General features: G+C 32.9%; 1 protein-coding gene across 1 annotated transcript; it reads right to left on the reverse strand.

Moving 5' to 3' along the window:
• Nucleotides 1-294: 294 nt before the first annotated feature.
• Nucleotides 295-11,157, reverse strand: LOC131642099 (putative 1-phosphatidylinositol-3-phosphate 5-kinase FAB1D). The gene is made up of 13 exons (XM_058912382.1): nt 10,870-11,157; nt 8,985-9,281; nt 8,832-8,865; nt 8,127-8,744; nt 7,194-7,338; nt 6,782-7,123; nt 5,290-6,135; nt 4,617-4,933; nt 3,937-4,063; nt 3,660-3,806; nt 1,944-3,302; nt 1,595-1,861; nt 295-1,466 (listed from the first exon to the last, which is right to left on the reverse strand). Exons 2-13 carry the CDS (start codon nt 9,223-9,225, stop codon nt 1,137-1,139), a joined length of 4,773 nt encoding a protein of 1,590 aa, XP_058768365.1. The 5' UTR covers nt 9,226-9,281; nt 10,870-11,157; the 3' UTR covers nt 295-1,136.
• Nucleotides 11,158-16,891: the final 5,734 nt, after the last annotated feature.

Consider the following 16,891-nt stretch of genomic DNA (forward strand, 5'->3'; position numbering starts at 1 on the left):
AGCATTTTTAGGTCAATGCTTAATAAATCCTTTAACAATTTTAGATTAATATTATAAAGATTGAAATAAACCTCTTTTCTCATCTAGTTTTGCACCCAAATTTAAGATTCCAATCACAAAAAGATTCACTACACCACAGCAACAACAACAACAATTAAGCTTTATCCCACTAAATAAGATCAACTACATGGATCAACTTAAGCCATAATCTTCTATCCAGAAACATACTTCTATCCGAATCATTAATCTCAAGATCTTTCTTAATAATTTCTCTTACAGTCTTTCTAAGTATTTCTCTCCTTCTAATTATTTGATTTCTTTCCATCTAATCTACTCCCCTTACCCCATAATCTACACGTTTTCTTTCTACACAATCAAACCATCTAAATATATTTTTCACCATCTTCTTTACTATAGGTACTACGCCAACACTCTCTCTAACTATACAAGATACACTCATAGAATTTTTTTTCTTAATAAAACATTTTCAGTTACATCTCAATCACTACATGTTGCTATAAATTAGGAAGATCAAAATATGAAAGCGTGTGACTCAACAAGTGAAACAAGACACTCTGAAAAATAATCCTCTGATTTGATACATCCTCAATTGGTTAGTCTCTCCTTCCTTTTACTTGATCCAATCAATCAGTTTTTCATAAAAATTCCAACTCTTGAACCTTTTTTTTTTTTCTTTTAAAATCTTTTAGACTTTAAGCAGTAAAAATGGCAGAAGTCATTCCATTCGGCAGGAGATATATGACACCATCCTTTGAAGGAATAGCAATAACAAGGAGACAAGAGTAGGAGGAACCAACTTAAAGCATCTACTTTAACCTCATCAAATATACTCTAACTCTATCAAATATATTCTAACTCTATCAAATGTACTTTGACTCTATCAAATGTACATTCCCTTTACATTCTTCCTTTGGATTTACAAACAAAAAAATAAAATAACTCATCTCATGTTGTACAGGATGAACCAGTAAATGACAACATCCCTGGAAATTCTATAAAAATTGCAGAATACCAAGGGCTAGGTTTTAAAACAATATCGGCCGTCTATATGCAGTGCTAAAATAGTTGCTTATTTGCAAAAATTCCCAATTTGTATAATTCATTTGATAAAAAAATTAAAAAGATTTAGGAAGAGAAACCATTTGGGAAGGGTTATCTTTTCCTGAGCAACAAAGTTTGCAAGGAATAGGGGACTTTTGAGAGCACCAGTGATCTGGTACACTAAAAAAATATGTAGACATAAACTTTCTAAACCGCTTTTTGTATTCTTTTGGAGAGATAACAGTTGGCATGTGATTCTTGGGCACTACAAGTGAAGACTTCATCCATGTCTCAAGATGCTTGTCCCAGGTATACTGCCTGAGATAATCAATGATTCCGCAAACAAGCTCGCGCTTCTGAGAATCAACTCCCACAAGTAAGGAGTAATCCATCACATTGATTGACTGCATATTCGAGAAAATAATGAAAATGAAACTATTAGGAGACATGAAAATATATTTGATGAAAAACAAATTAAATAGCAGATTTCAATGACAAAAGTTAGGCTCAAAATACTTTAACATAGACTTACATTGAGAAAAGATGTGTCATTCCAAATAGCACGCTGAAGAACTCGCTTTGCTTTATGACTGACATATAATGGGGAAGAGTTCATGTCTTCCACAAAGTTCTGATCCAAAAGAACATCCTCAGCACCAGCAGCATCAAAAGTATACCGCTCAAAAAGAGCACCTTTAAGATCATATTGGCGTACAATATTTCGATTGTAGGTAAGATTTTCCATCACCATGAGGTCATGTTTAACCTCTTTTCCACTTTTAATGTGTCTTCTAGTAACCTACATAGATATTGGAGTATTCAAAAAGGAGAAAATTTTTGGAAAATGAGAGAAAAAGAAATGTATAAAACAGAGCACCAACCTGATATATCCCCAAGATTTTTGCTAGACATGTTTGGCTCCCAGACTCAAATGACTCTCTCATGTGTTTGAAATATAGAGAAGAGAATCCCAAAAATGCTTCAAGTTCCGTCTTCTTGATTTCCTTTATGATGAACCTCTCATCAAGTGTTTTTGCGAAAAAAGACTTGCTTTTTCCACCTTTGGCATCCCAATTCATACAACGGCTTAAAGAAACAATATAATCAATCTCAGATGGGCAACAACAATTTCTAAGTGCACGGAACTGCTTGTAATAATGACAAACCACAGAATATTTTTCCCTCCCAAGTGATTTTGCATAACCCAGATGAACTTCTTTGCTATGGTTTGCTGTAGCACGAAATGATCGTGACTCTTCTGAAGACATGCTTCCAGTAGAAAGCACAGAATCTGAATCTGGAGAGTCGGGCAAAGAATCTGTAGATTTTGAAGTTATCCCACTTTCTTTAACCTCACCATCAATTTCTGTCACCTCAGATGAGTCTTTCAACAAGGACAGTGCACAAGCAATTATGCTTGAGGGTTCACCCTCAAAGTCTGACACAACATGATTATCTGTCTTGAGAGGAATGTGCAACCTTGGTCCTTCCTCAGTGGTGAATTGATTGGCTGTGGGCACATGTTCTGAAATAGAGCTGCAAAGATATTCAAATTTTGGAAAGAAACTTTTCTGAAATTCCCTTATGCCTATCTGCCGAATATCAGAAAATGGCTTCCAGAACCAATCATCCGAATCTTGCAATATGGAAACAGGTGAATGCAGAGAAGCAGTCTGGTTTAATACCTTTGAATCAGCGATTGGACGACTAGGCTGAATATTTATAGCAACTGGAAAGTTTTGATGTACTTGAAGATGGCCATTTGCTGTAGGAAACTGAGTGAAAAAATTTGAACTCGATTCCAACTTTGGGTCAGAATATCTCTTGGATCCCGAACCATCAACAGTTTGTATTTTCACATTCTGTGGGATATCAAAAGTTTTAGATGGGTCACCCTGTTCATTGCACTCTAGAGGAGATCCACTGATAGGGATTTCCTTTATTGAGATTTCATTTACTTTCACAGATGTTTCAGACATAAATTTTACATGGGTATCCCCATTCACATTGCCGTCTTCCCTAAAATTACCTATAGATGCAACTTCTCTACCAGCAATACCTTCCACCTTTGAATAGCTATGCTGTTGCACAACTTTCTCAGGAGAGCGTAATGATTTCAAGCGTTGACCCCACACAACAGATTCCATAAGAAGATCCCACATCAATCGGTTAAGACTGAGAAGATTGAAGGCAGCCCGATCTGGATCAACTTTCTTAGCAACCACATTCTTGATGTAAACCTGGTAATATAAAACAGTTAAGAGGAAGGCGCCATAGTATTCATATTAGTTGCAAGTTTATATTGGGAGGACAAACCAGAAACCAATAGAAATGAAAATTATCGAATGTATCTCTTGCATGTTGCAACAAATTAAATCTTTTCATTATATATACACTATAAATTAAATTTTGATTGGAAATGAAGCTTCTATCAAATTTTAAACATATACAGTACCACCTGTATCACAGATTTTATGTAACTTTCATTCAATGCATAGTACTGTTACTTTAGGGATTGCAAATTTGAGGAGAATCAAGTTTGGGGTGAAAGTTGATTCACAAAAAATATCAAAATCGAGTACTAACAGAAACCTAACCTCAAATTCTTCTCGTTCGCTCTTTAACATCTTCTCAACCTCGGAGAACTCTCTTTTTGATCCTTGGTTAGGATTTGATCCATCAAATTTTACTGTCTTCAAACAGTTTGCAATTTCTGTGAACAGTGTTGTGCCTTTCTTGTGCACCTTCAAACATAGAAAAGAAAATGTGATTTTTATGTAGGGACTGCATGAGTTAGGAAAATAATTATGTGTATATATCAGCCTGTACAGATCTAGAAATATCTACATGAAAATGTCCGAATAGAAAACATACTTTATCGGTCTCTTCCATAAGCCACTCTTGTTTTATAGCACCACCAAATTCTAGCTTTTGAGGAGGCATAGACACGGTATAAGTAGCAACTGAAGAATATCTGAACATTGCAACCATGCCACCTAGTCTGAATGATAAGAAAAGATACAATAAGACATACTATTATCAATTGAAACATAAACATACATTGTTAGCATACTGCCAAACCCTCCTTAATTAAGCCAACAATGCAAAATGAGAACACATACATCCCGAAAACATAAAAGCAAATATTGTGAAATGCAGTAAAACCTGAATCTGAAAGTTGGAATAATTACAGTTTAGAAGTCATGGTAGGCATACTAACAAACAATTTGTTTGTTATTAAAATTTAATAGTTAGGCCGGCCCAGGTTACCGGATCGGAACCAAGCTCTTATACCAACTTGAAAAAGGAGAAGAATTGCTTGAGACATTATTTCTCAGCCTTTTCTATTTATATCAATATCGAATATTAATTTTCAATCCAAAATATATGCAGAAGATAAAGGAAAGTTAATCAAGGAAATATTTCAACAGCAATTAAAATGTAAAACCATTTCTCTTAATGTCAAATATTAAGACGAACATGTCAAACGGCGTACGCATGAAATAACTATATAGCAGATTTTACTAAAAAAAGTCAGATGTAGATGATAATACCCAAAGAAGTGGAGAAAATCCCTATCAAGAGAATGGCCACAGCTCAATTTGCTGCTAGATGAATAATGCGAAAGGCTAAGGTCCAAAAATTTTCCAAATGATAAATTGCAGGCAGTGGTGGATATCAACACTCTCTTTGTAGAGCAAGACTTGCATTTTCCACAGCGGCTCCACATCCAAATTTTCCTCTCTTCCTCCCCAGGTAAAATATCTCCTGTTGCCAATTGTTTCACTTGTATAGTGAGCTGTTTATTGTGATGTGCATAATAATAAAGGTGCGCGTCTGGCAATTCTTGACAGGTGTTACACAGTCTTGTCTGCATATATAACGAAAACAATCAGTTAGAACATTAACGAAGTTCAATATCCTTCTGAAGAAAAAATATACATAAATTCACACAAAAAGATACTTTTTATCAAATTATATTGCACTTGAAACAATACTGTCATGCTTGCCAACTCAAATAGTACATATATATAGACGAGTCTCATAATCAATCCCAAGAATTAGGGAAAGAATCAACTATAAAAAGAAATCCAAATAAATATAATCAAGACATAATCACTCAATATCCTGACGGATACTAATCCTGTTTACAATATCTCAACAATTACCATATTAGTCATCTAGCTGAAAGCAAAACAGTGAGGGGGGAAAGAAGGCAGTGAAAACCTGATTGAGTAGGTTATCCTGCAAAAACTTTCCAAGTGGGATGTCAAAATTCTTGTAGAACATAATATGGGAAAAATGACTTTGCTGGCATACAGTTCCTTTTGAAGCATTACGGCTAGACATCAAGACCAAAATACTCTGAGAATCCAACACTGCATTGATATCATCTTTATTTTGGAGTTCTTTTCTATCACTATCAAATTTACTTATATCACCATTGGAATCTAATTGCAGAGGTGAGGACGGGGATTCTCCATCGTTAAGTAAATTTACTTCGTTGGAATCATTACTTTCTTCAATCCTGGTATTTTCATCTGCCTCAGGAAACTCTTCAATAGAAATAGAAGTGTTAACCTGGCCATCGGGTTTCCTTCCATTGAAGCGAAGGTATGCTGATAAAGACTGGTAAGAAGCAGCAGATGCAAAGGGAAAACTATCCCCCATTACCTTCTTCAGAGAAGATGAAATCGCTGAGAATCCAGTAAAGACAGCTGGATTATATGGTTCATAAGAAAATGGGGATAATTCTTCAGATTCTACAGTTAAACCATCGGTGCTTTTTTCATGAAATCCATTGTATATGGGAATATCAGTACTAACTACTCCATTTTCATCTGAATGCTCAAGAGTCACCGGAACACTTGAATTAATAGACGATGAATCGCTGGATTCTTGATTGATTGGCAAAATATCTGCCACAGTGACCGGAGGAAAGGTGGAGAACATTGCTTTCTGATCAACAAGAAAGGAGGTTTCGAGGATTAAGTTATATGCCATGATAACTGCACACCGCATAACACATTTGATTCTCTTTAGCTCATCACTGTGTGTTCCTTTCAACAAAATCTGCAATTCCAGGAAATGAAGTGTTAATAGCACCCAAAACTCACGATAAATAATCATTCTCTATAAAACAGACAACTATAATTTCATATTCATATGACGAAAGACAATGGTGAGAAAAATCAATTGACATCACTGACAGAAGCACAGGATAGAGAAAAAATGTCTTGAAGTTAAAATTGTTGAAAATTTCCATGTACCAAAATCAGTGCCAATACTCAGTTTAAAGCATTTATTCATTGAAAAACGAGATCATCTCAACTCAAACATGCTACATAGCATATAAAAACCATATGCAATCAGTCTATTTGCTTACAAAGTAAAACTTCCATCAATATATATATGTATAACAATGAAAGTTCATAATTTTACTATCATATAGATGTGTAAGTGTCATAATATAACGTGTTCATATCGACATTGGTGCTTAAATGCATTCTAATTTCAACAATGATAAAGCATTTGGACTACTAAGCCAAAAAGACAGTTTTTTTCAAGTATACATAAATGTATATTTTCAAATTACGCCAATGAAAACAATACAAATTTGCAGTGTCACAGAAGATTAAGAAGTCATCTCATTAGTTTGGTTGATTGAGTTAGGATAAAATAAGAAAATGGAGGTTCCAAGAAACAAGTAAAGGCGTACCGTACAGCCCAAACGTGTAGGACATCCTTCAATGAACATCAAGGTCTTGGTGGGCCTCTTTCCTCCTTCACCGTTAGCATCATGTTCCTCCACAAATCTCTCAAAATAAATAGAATCACACTTTCTTAGTTTTTGGCTGTCCAATTCATCACATGAAAGAATTGGCGAACCAGTGCAGCGTGCAACTCTTTCCAGTCGATGAAGCTTCATATCAAGTACTAGTGTCATCCCCTTATCCAGAATTGCCTCTTGTATATCACGAGAAACAGTTTTCTCCACTAATATAACATTGGGATGGCATTTTTTTATAAGATCCATTTTAGATTTCAGATAGCCTTTCTCCTGTTAGAAAGCATATAGTCAGCAAGAGAATAATATGTTAACAATGCAGTATCCAATCTAATTAAATTACCTGAGCCATGGAGCTAAATGAGGACAGCTCATTCATAGCATGGCCAAGCATGCCCCTAATCAGTAGCAACCTTGGATTTGTGTACTTAGTTGGCATATGCTTGTGAGCGGCATGTTTCTTGAAGACCGAACCTTTGAATAGTTGACTGATACAAAATATTTTCTTTCAGATTTGCCTTCGAGACATAAATTGCATTCCAAATATTTATACTCAGTTTCCAATGAAATGTTTATACGGTGTTATTAATAGCGGGACACCAAAAGTCTGCTATGTAAAATAGCAAATAGCATTGCAGACAAATAGATGAAGCCGCGTAGAGTTTGAATTACGTCAATTATATGTACAAAAGGCATGCTACAAATAAATAAAAGGGAATGGAGGCCAAGCATCGATTACATATTGAAATGTTCGCATATTACGGTATATACAAGAGTAATACTATCTGACTTCAGTTTTTCTATTTTAAAAATAGGTCATATTTTGCAAAGCCCTAAAATTCTCTTTATTCTGCTAATACCACTTCATCTGCTATCAAAAACTAGAACAGCGGCTGCTATTGCCCTAATAGTGAAACTAGGATGGCATCAGGATTTTTATAGAAGATTCATCAAAATCAACTATGCTATGGGGCTACAGCACCATGAGTTCACAGAGAAGTATGTTAAGAATACCAAGTAAAACCAGGGAAGCCTGTTGTTAAAACATGAAAGATAAACCTAGATTTTGGAAGGAAAGTTTTCTTAGATAGCTAGGAGAAGAAAACACGGTGATAATCACATAATAAATATGATGATTTTGGAAAACCAGTAACAAATTACTATAAAAAAACAATGTAATTAAATGAAAACTATTGTGTATCCTCTGGTTAGTATAAGCTCATACAAAAAAAGTTAAGCACCGGAGAGTAGACTCTTATTGAAGGAACTATTTTACCTTTGGCTGCGAGAACCAGCTGCAATGCATTTCACTTTAACAACCCCATCAGGATCCATTGCATTACCTCCGATACCATCAGGCTTCAAAAACGCAGCGGCTTCCCAAGACAAATGTGTCACTATGTCTACCCAACTCTTACCACCTTCATCGGAAGAGGAAACTCCAACAGATTTAAGAAGCTGGCCTACAAGGGCCTTAAATTTCCCATTCATTACTTTTACCAATTCTCTTTGTCTTTCCTCTCTAAACCTATAGCCCCCGCATAATTCATCCTTAGAACTACTCATAGAATTTGCAATCTCGATGCTCTGTTCTTCATCGTCGTCATTACAAGCCACACTATTGTCCATTTCATCTTGCGGGTTTTCTGGCTCAGGCGGTTCCCAAGTTTGGTTATCCATATTATCGGGAAAAGAATATTCATTTTCTTCGGTTTTAGCGTCTTGAAAGCTATCTCCTTCTGTTATCTCCACGTCTTTCATAGTATAGTCATCGATCTCCTTCTGTATCCCAAGTCTTGGAGTATCGCTTTGCATCATATTCAGTGATTTCAGGTTGAACTTAAGATCAAGATTTTCCATAACACCTTCGACTATAATATCTTCTCGGCTATTCCTAATCAAATAAAACAAAAAATAAGCATTTGAGCATGGCTAACTTAAGCATTATATTCACAATCACACCTCGATTGGACAAAAATACCTGTCAAATGAGTTCACGTCAACTGAAAATTCGCCTGAAAGATCACATAGTAGAGAGGGAGAGAGAGTGGGTTACATAAAGGCAAACTTATAATATAAGACTAACGTCGTCAGCATAATAAAATTGAAAGACGGAGGGATTGTAGTAGCTTACTGGAAGTGGACACACAGCTGTCAGTACTTGACAGCGATGCAGTTGGACTGATATACGGTGTCGCAAATGGATTCGTACTATGCCATTTCACACTTTCTCGCTCTAGCTTCCCTCCACAAGATTTACAATGTTTTAAGGGAACTTTCCCATTCAACTTTAAACTAATTTGATTTCCATGTGTCTTATTGTCAGCATTTGATTCCGTCAAGTTTGCACCGCAATAAAGGCACATACTACACATCCGATCCAACGCTGATCCAGAAACCTTTTAGAAAAAAGCCTGATATTGCAGTTATTCTGCCACAAGAAAAAGTATATTAGTATTGAATGAGTTTTGAAATTCTCTTTCTTTTATAGAAGTAATCTTTAATAACTTTCTTTGCCAATATGACGATATTCCAATTGCCACATACGACTAACTACACGCGCGAGGCACGCGTAGTGATACAGAGAAAGAGAAAGGCGAGTTTATCGCTGTTTAATTTCCTTTCTTTTCTGACTAAAGTAATATTCAAATTAAAATATTTGCATAAATAAAAAAAACCGTTGAGCATGAAATACGGAGAAGGAAACACAAATCACAATAGCACGCAATGTCGAACATAAACTCATCTATAAATATAATAAGATAATGAATCAATTGCTTTAAGACCGTAACAGTTTGATGGAGTACAAAAGTATTGTAGAATTCTATTTTTATAGACAAATGTTAGTATGTTATGTTAGTAATAGCTAGCATTTGAACTCTAGACCTCCTACTCCAACTCCTTCGGTTGTCACGACTCAATCACTTGAGTTACGCCTTAAAGACAGATTATCGAAATCATTATATATGCTAAATACTTAACATATACATAACATTTACGCATATAGATGCGCGGCTTTTGGTATAATAAGAAGGTCTTCTTTTATCACCCTATCCGAAAAAATAAATATGATTACGAACTGCAGCTAAAACAGAAAAACGGCTTTCCTTTTTTCTCGGTGTCTTTCTCAGTATAGTAAGAAGGTCTTGCATTTCTCGCCCTATCCGAAAAAGATAAACATAATAACGAACTGCATCAAAAACAGAAAAACGGCTTTCCTTTTTTCTCGGTACCGAAGCAATAAACATGTGAAAGACACAAAACAAGTTAATACTAAATCGATTTAAACAAAAATCAAGGAAAAACTAAATCGGTTTCCATCAAAAGATTGAAAAAGATAGAATAAAGTTACAAACTAGGGTGATTCGTTGGCCATATTAACAATCAAATAAAATTCACCAACAGATACACAAGATCAAATCAAAACAATCAGCCCAAAAGTACAAACAACTAATCAAACCTAGATTCATAAACCACTAAGAAATTAAAACACAAGACAATATATAACTCAAATTCAGCAAAAATTTCAGATATAAAATCAGTTCAAATTTTTTTTTTAAACAAAACCAAGTGAAAAGAACTGATTTTAGATGCACATTTTCTCAAAGCAACAAAACAACAACAAATTCAATAAATAAAACCAAAAACTGATAACACAGTATTGAGAACCCAACCCAACCTTCATCAACAACAAAAAAACTTCAACAAAAAAATATTCACAATCCAATATTTTGAATTGGAACCTATAAAATGAAAAACTCTCATAACAGATAGACAAAACTTCAAAACAGTGAATCAATGGATCAAAACTGAAAGCATAAGAACATAATCAACAACTGATCCATAAAAATCAGATAAACAATTCACCAAATCATCAGTTTCCAACACAAACCATCAATATCTTCCATTCCACACAAATATTCATCACAAACTGCCATTATCAACTTCATCGCAAAATCAAAACAAGTGCCAAAAATTCGAAATAAAAAATAATAATTCAAAAAAATATATATACACACCTTAACGTGAAAGCAAATTCAAGAATGACCTAGAAATGAATCTGAATTCCGAAGCATATAGAGTTTTTTAATTCCTGAAACAAAAAAAAAAAACAAAAAAACAAAAAAACTGGTAATATATTGAGAAATAAGCAAAGAATTTGGTGGAAGCAATAGTGATGAGAACTCGAAAAACGGAAGGTAGAGAGAGAGAGGTTAAGATGGAAGGTTTTGGAGGAAAGAAGAGAGGGAAAGCAAGAGAAAGGAGAGAAATGAAGAATGGAAGAATTGTTTGAAAGAATGAAAATGAGTAGAAAGAAGAACTGTTACAGAAGAATAGAAATTTTATATATGTGAAGTAGAGACATTTTACCTGCGTGGACCCCGCACTCTCTTTGCCTCCGAAAATGTGCTAAGGATTTATTTAAGGGAAATTTAAATTATTACTACTTCTCGGTAAATAATATCTGTATTAAAAAATATGTATAAATAAAAGAAAAAATTATGCATTTTAGAGGTTTATCTGGTGAAGATATTTTCTTGAGAGGTGAAAAATTAATACTTTGTTTCTTTTTATTTTTTTATAAAAAGTATTTTTTATTTATCTATCATTTTAAAGTTATATAGATATTTTTATTAGGTATTTTAAAAGAAATTGAATCTTTATATCTCTTAATTTTGCTATGTTTTTCTTAAAAAATAATGAATTTTCAAAAGTGAGTTGCGTACAGTCTTGTTTTATTGCGTTTCAATACGTTTTCTTATCGTTATCTGTTATAGTTAAAAGTTCAAATTTCTTACTAAACACGTGATGACGTTTAAACCACCGCTAAATTAAACGCGTGATAACGTTCAAACCACCGCCAAATTAAACGCGCGATAACATTCAAACCACCGCCAAATCAAACATAAGCTAAATTAATATGTTTTTAAAATAGTTTAAATTGATATATTCAATAATTAAATATTCTTATAAAAAAAATAGTTTAAAAAATAGATATTTTATTGATAAAGTAATTATTGATAAATTAAAAGGAAAAAAATCATGAATTATGGACAAGAATATAAAAATAACAATAATTATAATTAATATTTTTTACCAGTAAAATTAACAAAAACAATAATTATTTTTAGGAGTGTGGCATGTTACATGAATACAGGTAGCTAAACGCTAGATTTTGGGGTAATGTAATCTAATCTTTGTCCAAATACATGGTTTTCCGCGTCGTCAATGGGAAAGGTATTTTTCCATGCATTAAGTTATTTTGCTATTAGGTCCCTAACATTTAGAGATTTTATATTTTGAGACTTTTATGCTTTCAGTCAATTCCGTGCACCCTGAAAGTCTGACAGAGAAGAAATTCAAAGATTTAGTATAAAATATAAAGTCAATAATACATATATTATTATCAGGGGAAAAAGTCTCAAAAAACTTGAGGTGGTGTGTTTGTTTGATTCCTTTTGTATTTTTTAACTCATATATTTTTATTCCAAGTTATATTATTGAAATACTCTTGCGGTGTTTTATTATTTGGTTGATAAATATATTTTAATTATTTAACGTTATATTATTATTTTTATTATTTTCCTTACAATAAATTTACTTTTTCAATTCAATGGTTGTTTTTAAATAACCAAATTTGAAGGTAAATAAATAACTTTTATTTTTGGACAAATGATGTAATAGAAGGATATATTCATTGAACAAAATATTATTTTAAAAGCGTGCGTGTGCAATATAGAAATACGCGTGCATTATGTGTGAAAAAAGGCTTGAAAAACATTCATGCTAAGAATTAAATTTTTGTTGTAATTAATACAATATCATTATTTTCTTACACGACCATTCAAGTAAATGGATATTTATAATTATTTTTAGAAACTAATTACTTAAAAAGTGAGCGTGATTATAGTAATTTTACATTATTATTTTATATAAAGTATATATATTTAAATATAACAAATTGAATAAAATACTCTGTAAGAAAAATAAATAAAACCATTTGATAGAATTGAAAATGTATGTCTAGATAGAAACGAAAACGTGATCGTACATGTCATCGTGCGTTTTATTTAAAAATTAATAATAAAGAAAGTTTACTTCCTCTGTCTCGTTTTTAAACTTTTCACATAAATTAAAGTGTAATTAATTTTGTAAAAGAAAGATAAATTTTATATATATATATATATATATATATATATATATATATATATATATATATATATATATATATATATATATATATATATATATACACAATAATTTTTTTTTATTTTTTAATAGGTAATGATTCATTAAAAACAAATGTTTGATTACAAGGAGTTCCAAGTGTAGAAATTACAATAGACAAAGGAATTATTAACAAACATAAACCATTTCCAAGACACGAATATGATCGACGAGATACAATCATCAAAATTGAAGATTTTCCCATTAAACAAGATCGCGTTCCTCATCAACCATATGTTCCAAACAACCGCTAACCATATTAGCTCAACTGTTAATTTTTTTATTAATAATAGTATTTAGAGATGGAACAAGAAATACTTAATAACGAGTGAAGAAGCATTTTTGGTGCAGCAATGAGAGTTTCTATTGTGACGGAGCAAGGAAGACCTATAATGTTAGCACTTCAACGTTCAAGTCGGTGAATTGTAGATAAGTAGTTTGAGAGTGAGAGTGAGATAAACCTGAAATAGGGCATCGTTGGACTTATATATGATAGACGGTTGAAACCACTTTTGTCTAATTCAACGTGACATGCGGGAAGTCGTATGATCATATCTAATTGAAGAGGACGGACGTACTAGAGGTTGGGATCTGGTATCCAACTTTTAAAGAGGTCCCACTTGTTCCCTTGTATATATGGATATTTTGGATTGGGCTTTTCTCTTTGGGCATCTAGACGATCTGGAACAATTGACTTCAAATCCTAGTTGATATTTTGTGAAGTGGTGATTGATTTTGTCTGACCACCTTCTATTAACGTCGTGCTCTTTTTGGGCCAGTTATCGCTTTGTGGAAGAGGAGAAGTCTGGTAAGTGGTGGCAGTTGGATTTGGGAACATGCATATTAAATGTTTGTCTTGTAACCACGTTATTTTGCATGGATAATTTGGTATGTCAAAAGCGTACGGTTCTATCAATGTAGTAAAGAGAGTATCGTTCTGCTGACGATTGTTTGAATTATCAATTTTTGTGTCTTTGGTGATTAACTAAAATGATGAAAATGAAGGTTCGAAAAAACACAATAAGGGGGGTTGGATTGGATTTTTGATAAAATAAAAACTTAAGACACGTTTGGTTATCTTGGTTCGTTTGAACTCAAACTACTTCAGTCCACCCGCCAAGGTGATTTTGCCTCTCTCTTACGAGGACTTAATCCACTAAATCAAACTTTATTACAACAACTTTCACAATGACAGTCGTCAAAGTCTTCTTGAGATAAACCACAACCCGGTTTCTCAAGGAACAATTCAACAAAATTTAATCTAATGTGTGTATCACAACTGTGATGTATACACAATGTTTAAGAACAGTGCAAAAAAAATAATAAGAGAATGAATAGAGATTTTTGATAGCTTGTGCGTGAGTATTCTTCTTCTTAACTTCACTAGTGTCTTCAATATATAGTGAAGCTTTTGAACCGTTTGAGAGACACACTTTTCACATTTGGAATGTAGAAATAATAAGATTTAAGACCTTTCCAAAGATAGAGATTATTTCCATAGAATTGATGATCCAGCCGTTAATAGAAGATCTTGAATTTAATGACTTGTAACGAAACTAAGTATCAGAAGATAATGTATCAGAGCATTACGTCAGCGTTTGGTGCAAGAAGCATTTTCCTTATCAGAGTTTTATCAGAACTTCTGCTTCTGAGAAATCACAGTCAAAACCCGAGCAATTGACAGCCTTACTACTTCGATATTGGAGAGCTTGTTGTAGTAACTTTTAGAACATGATCTTCTTATAACGGAGATCAAGTGACAAATACTTCTTGTTCTTGTAGGCTTCCTTCAAAGTCATCAGAACTTCTTGTTCTTTTAACCTTCCTTCAGAGATTAGATATTTTTATTCTTGTAAACTTCTCTCTTGATGAAGCCTCCTGATTCTGAGAGACTAAAGTTCATACTTTCTTCTTCATATAAGCTTCCCTCAATGCAACCTTCTGCTTCGTTTTCTGCTTCAGAACTTCTGAAACACAATAACTGATTAGGGAGCATATATGTTCTTATTAGAAATATGTGTTTGTTATCATCAAAACTATTTCAAATATGTAGAACCAAACTTTATTCTAACAGAAAATGGTTAGATATATTTTGATTATCTGTTTATGGTTTACTCGCGTAAAACACTCGTTTTTGTTTAGTTATGATAATTCTAATTTTTGCAGAAGTAAAATAGATAAATATAATCATATCTCCTTTCAGAGAATATGAGTCTTGAACCAATAGGTCACCTACTTTCTTAGAGTAATTAATCTGTTTATGATCCTTTACGCAAAGCTCTTTTTTAAAATAATTTTCTCGGTTAAACTACATATACTTTCATGTATTAGTTTAACAATATGGCCTTTTTTACTCAGATATCAATCATACTCTTTCAGTATGCCAATTGATATTTAATGTTACATATACTTTCATAGAGATGTATATGAAAAATCCTAAAAAAACATAACATAATCTACATTAAGAGCCTACATGAGGTATTTCGTTTAGACAGTCCTCATGATCATAAGTCTGCGATAAAATTAATCGCTCATGATAATGAAAAACACAAGCATAATTATAGATATGAACATTTTCATGAAGTAAAGTAAATAACTAATAAGAGATGAAATAGATTGACTAATGAAACTAGAACCTTGATAAAATTTACATTAGAGTTGTCATCCCAGTGAGTTTTTTCAAGAAACATAAAATTGCAGAGAAAGTAAATTATCTAGAAGAAAAAAATAAATTCTCTGAGAGATTACAATTGATGTTTACACACACACATATTGCCTAAACCCATTAATGATGGGCACTAATTCGCATTTATTCATTGGTCCCAAACAACAACAAAAAATGAAATTACATGAGTCATTGGGGTCATTATGGGATGGTTGTAATGGCCATTGCTTCTTATCATTTTTGCATAGTTGGAAATTTATCATTCCAAGGGTTATTACAGCATGGTCATAATTTCCCCTATTTAGTGTCAAATTCTATGCTTTATTGGTTAAACATTCCGGCATCTTCAGACATCTTTCTGCCTTAGATCATTTGCACTTTGTGCATGACTTTAAACCTTCAATTCTCTTAAAACTCGTGAAACATAAAGATAACAAGGAAACATAAGTAAAATGTAACAAAATGAAACAAACATCTTAGCTAAAACGATATAATTAAACTGTTAAAAACAATTAAAAAATAAAACTTATCAAACTCCCTCATGTTTGAATTGTTGTTTGTCCTCAAGCAATTAGCTCACCTAGAGTGAACTTTTTTAGAAAGAGTGTAAATCCGGAAAAATTGAATAACTATACAAGTTCTCCCTCCTTAAAATTTCTTCTCAAGATACACTTATCATGCCATCTTTTTGTGCTTTCTTTCTAGATCTTAACATTCTTGTAAGCATTCAATCTCAACTCTTTTAGCACATACAACTGACATTTTCTTTTTTCTAGTTTCTCTAGTATCAAGGTTAAGGTCTTTTGTCGCCCAAAAATCTTGTGCACGATTTCAAGAGGAAGACGACATGATTTTTCGTAAATCAATTTAAACGGATTCATTCCAATATGTGTCTTAAATGTTGTTCGATAGGCCCAGAGTGCATCATCCAACTTCAGTGTTAAATTTTTTATAAAAAAATATGTATTCTTTTCCATGATGTTTTTTTATCTTTGTATTAGAGACATATACTTTACCACTAGTTTGCGGGTGCTATGGAGTTGCAACTTTATGCCTAACTCCAAACTTCTTTATTTAGTTTTCAAATGGCTTAGATATAAAGTGGGAACTTCAATCACTAATTATAAGTATTGTGGGAATAAAATTTT

The sequence above is a fragment of the Vicia villosa genome, unplaced genomic scaffold (genome assembly GCF_029867415.1).
Source record: "Vicia villosa cultivar HV-30 ecotype Madison, WI unplaced genomic scaffold, Vvil1.0 ctg.004479F_1_1, whole genome shotgun sequence".
NCBI classification, from domain to species: Eukaryota; Viridiplantae; Streptophyta; class Magnoliopsida; order Fabales; family Fabaceae; genus Vicia; species Vicia villosa.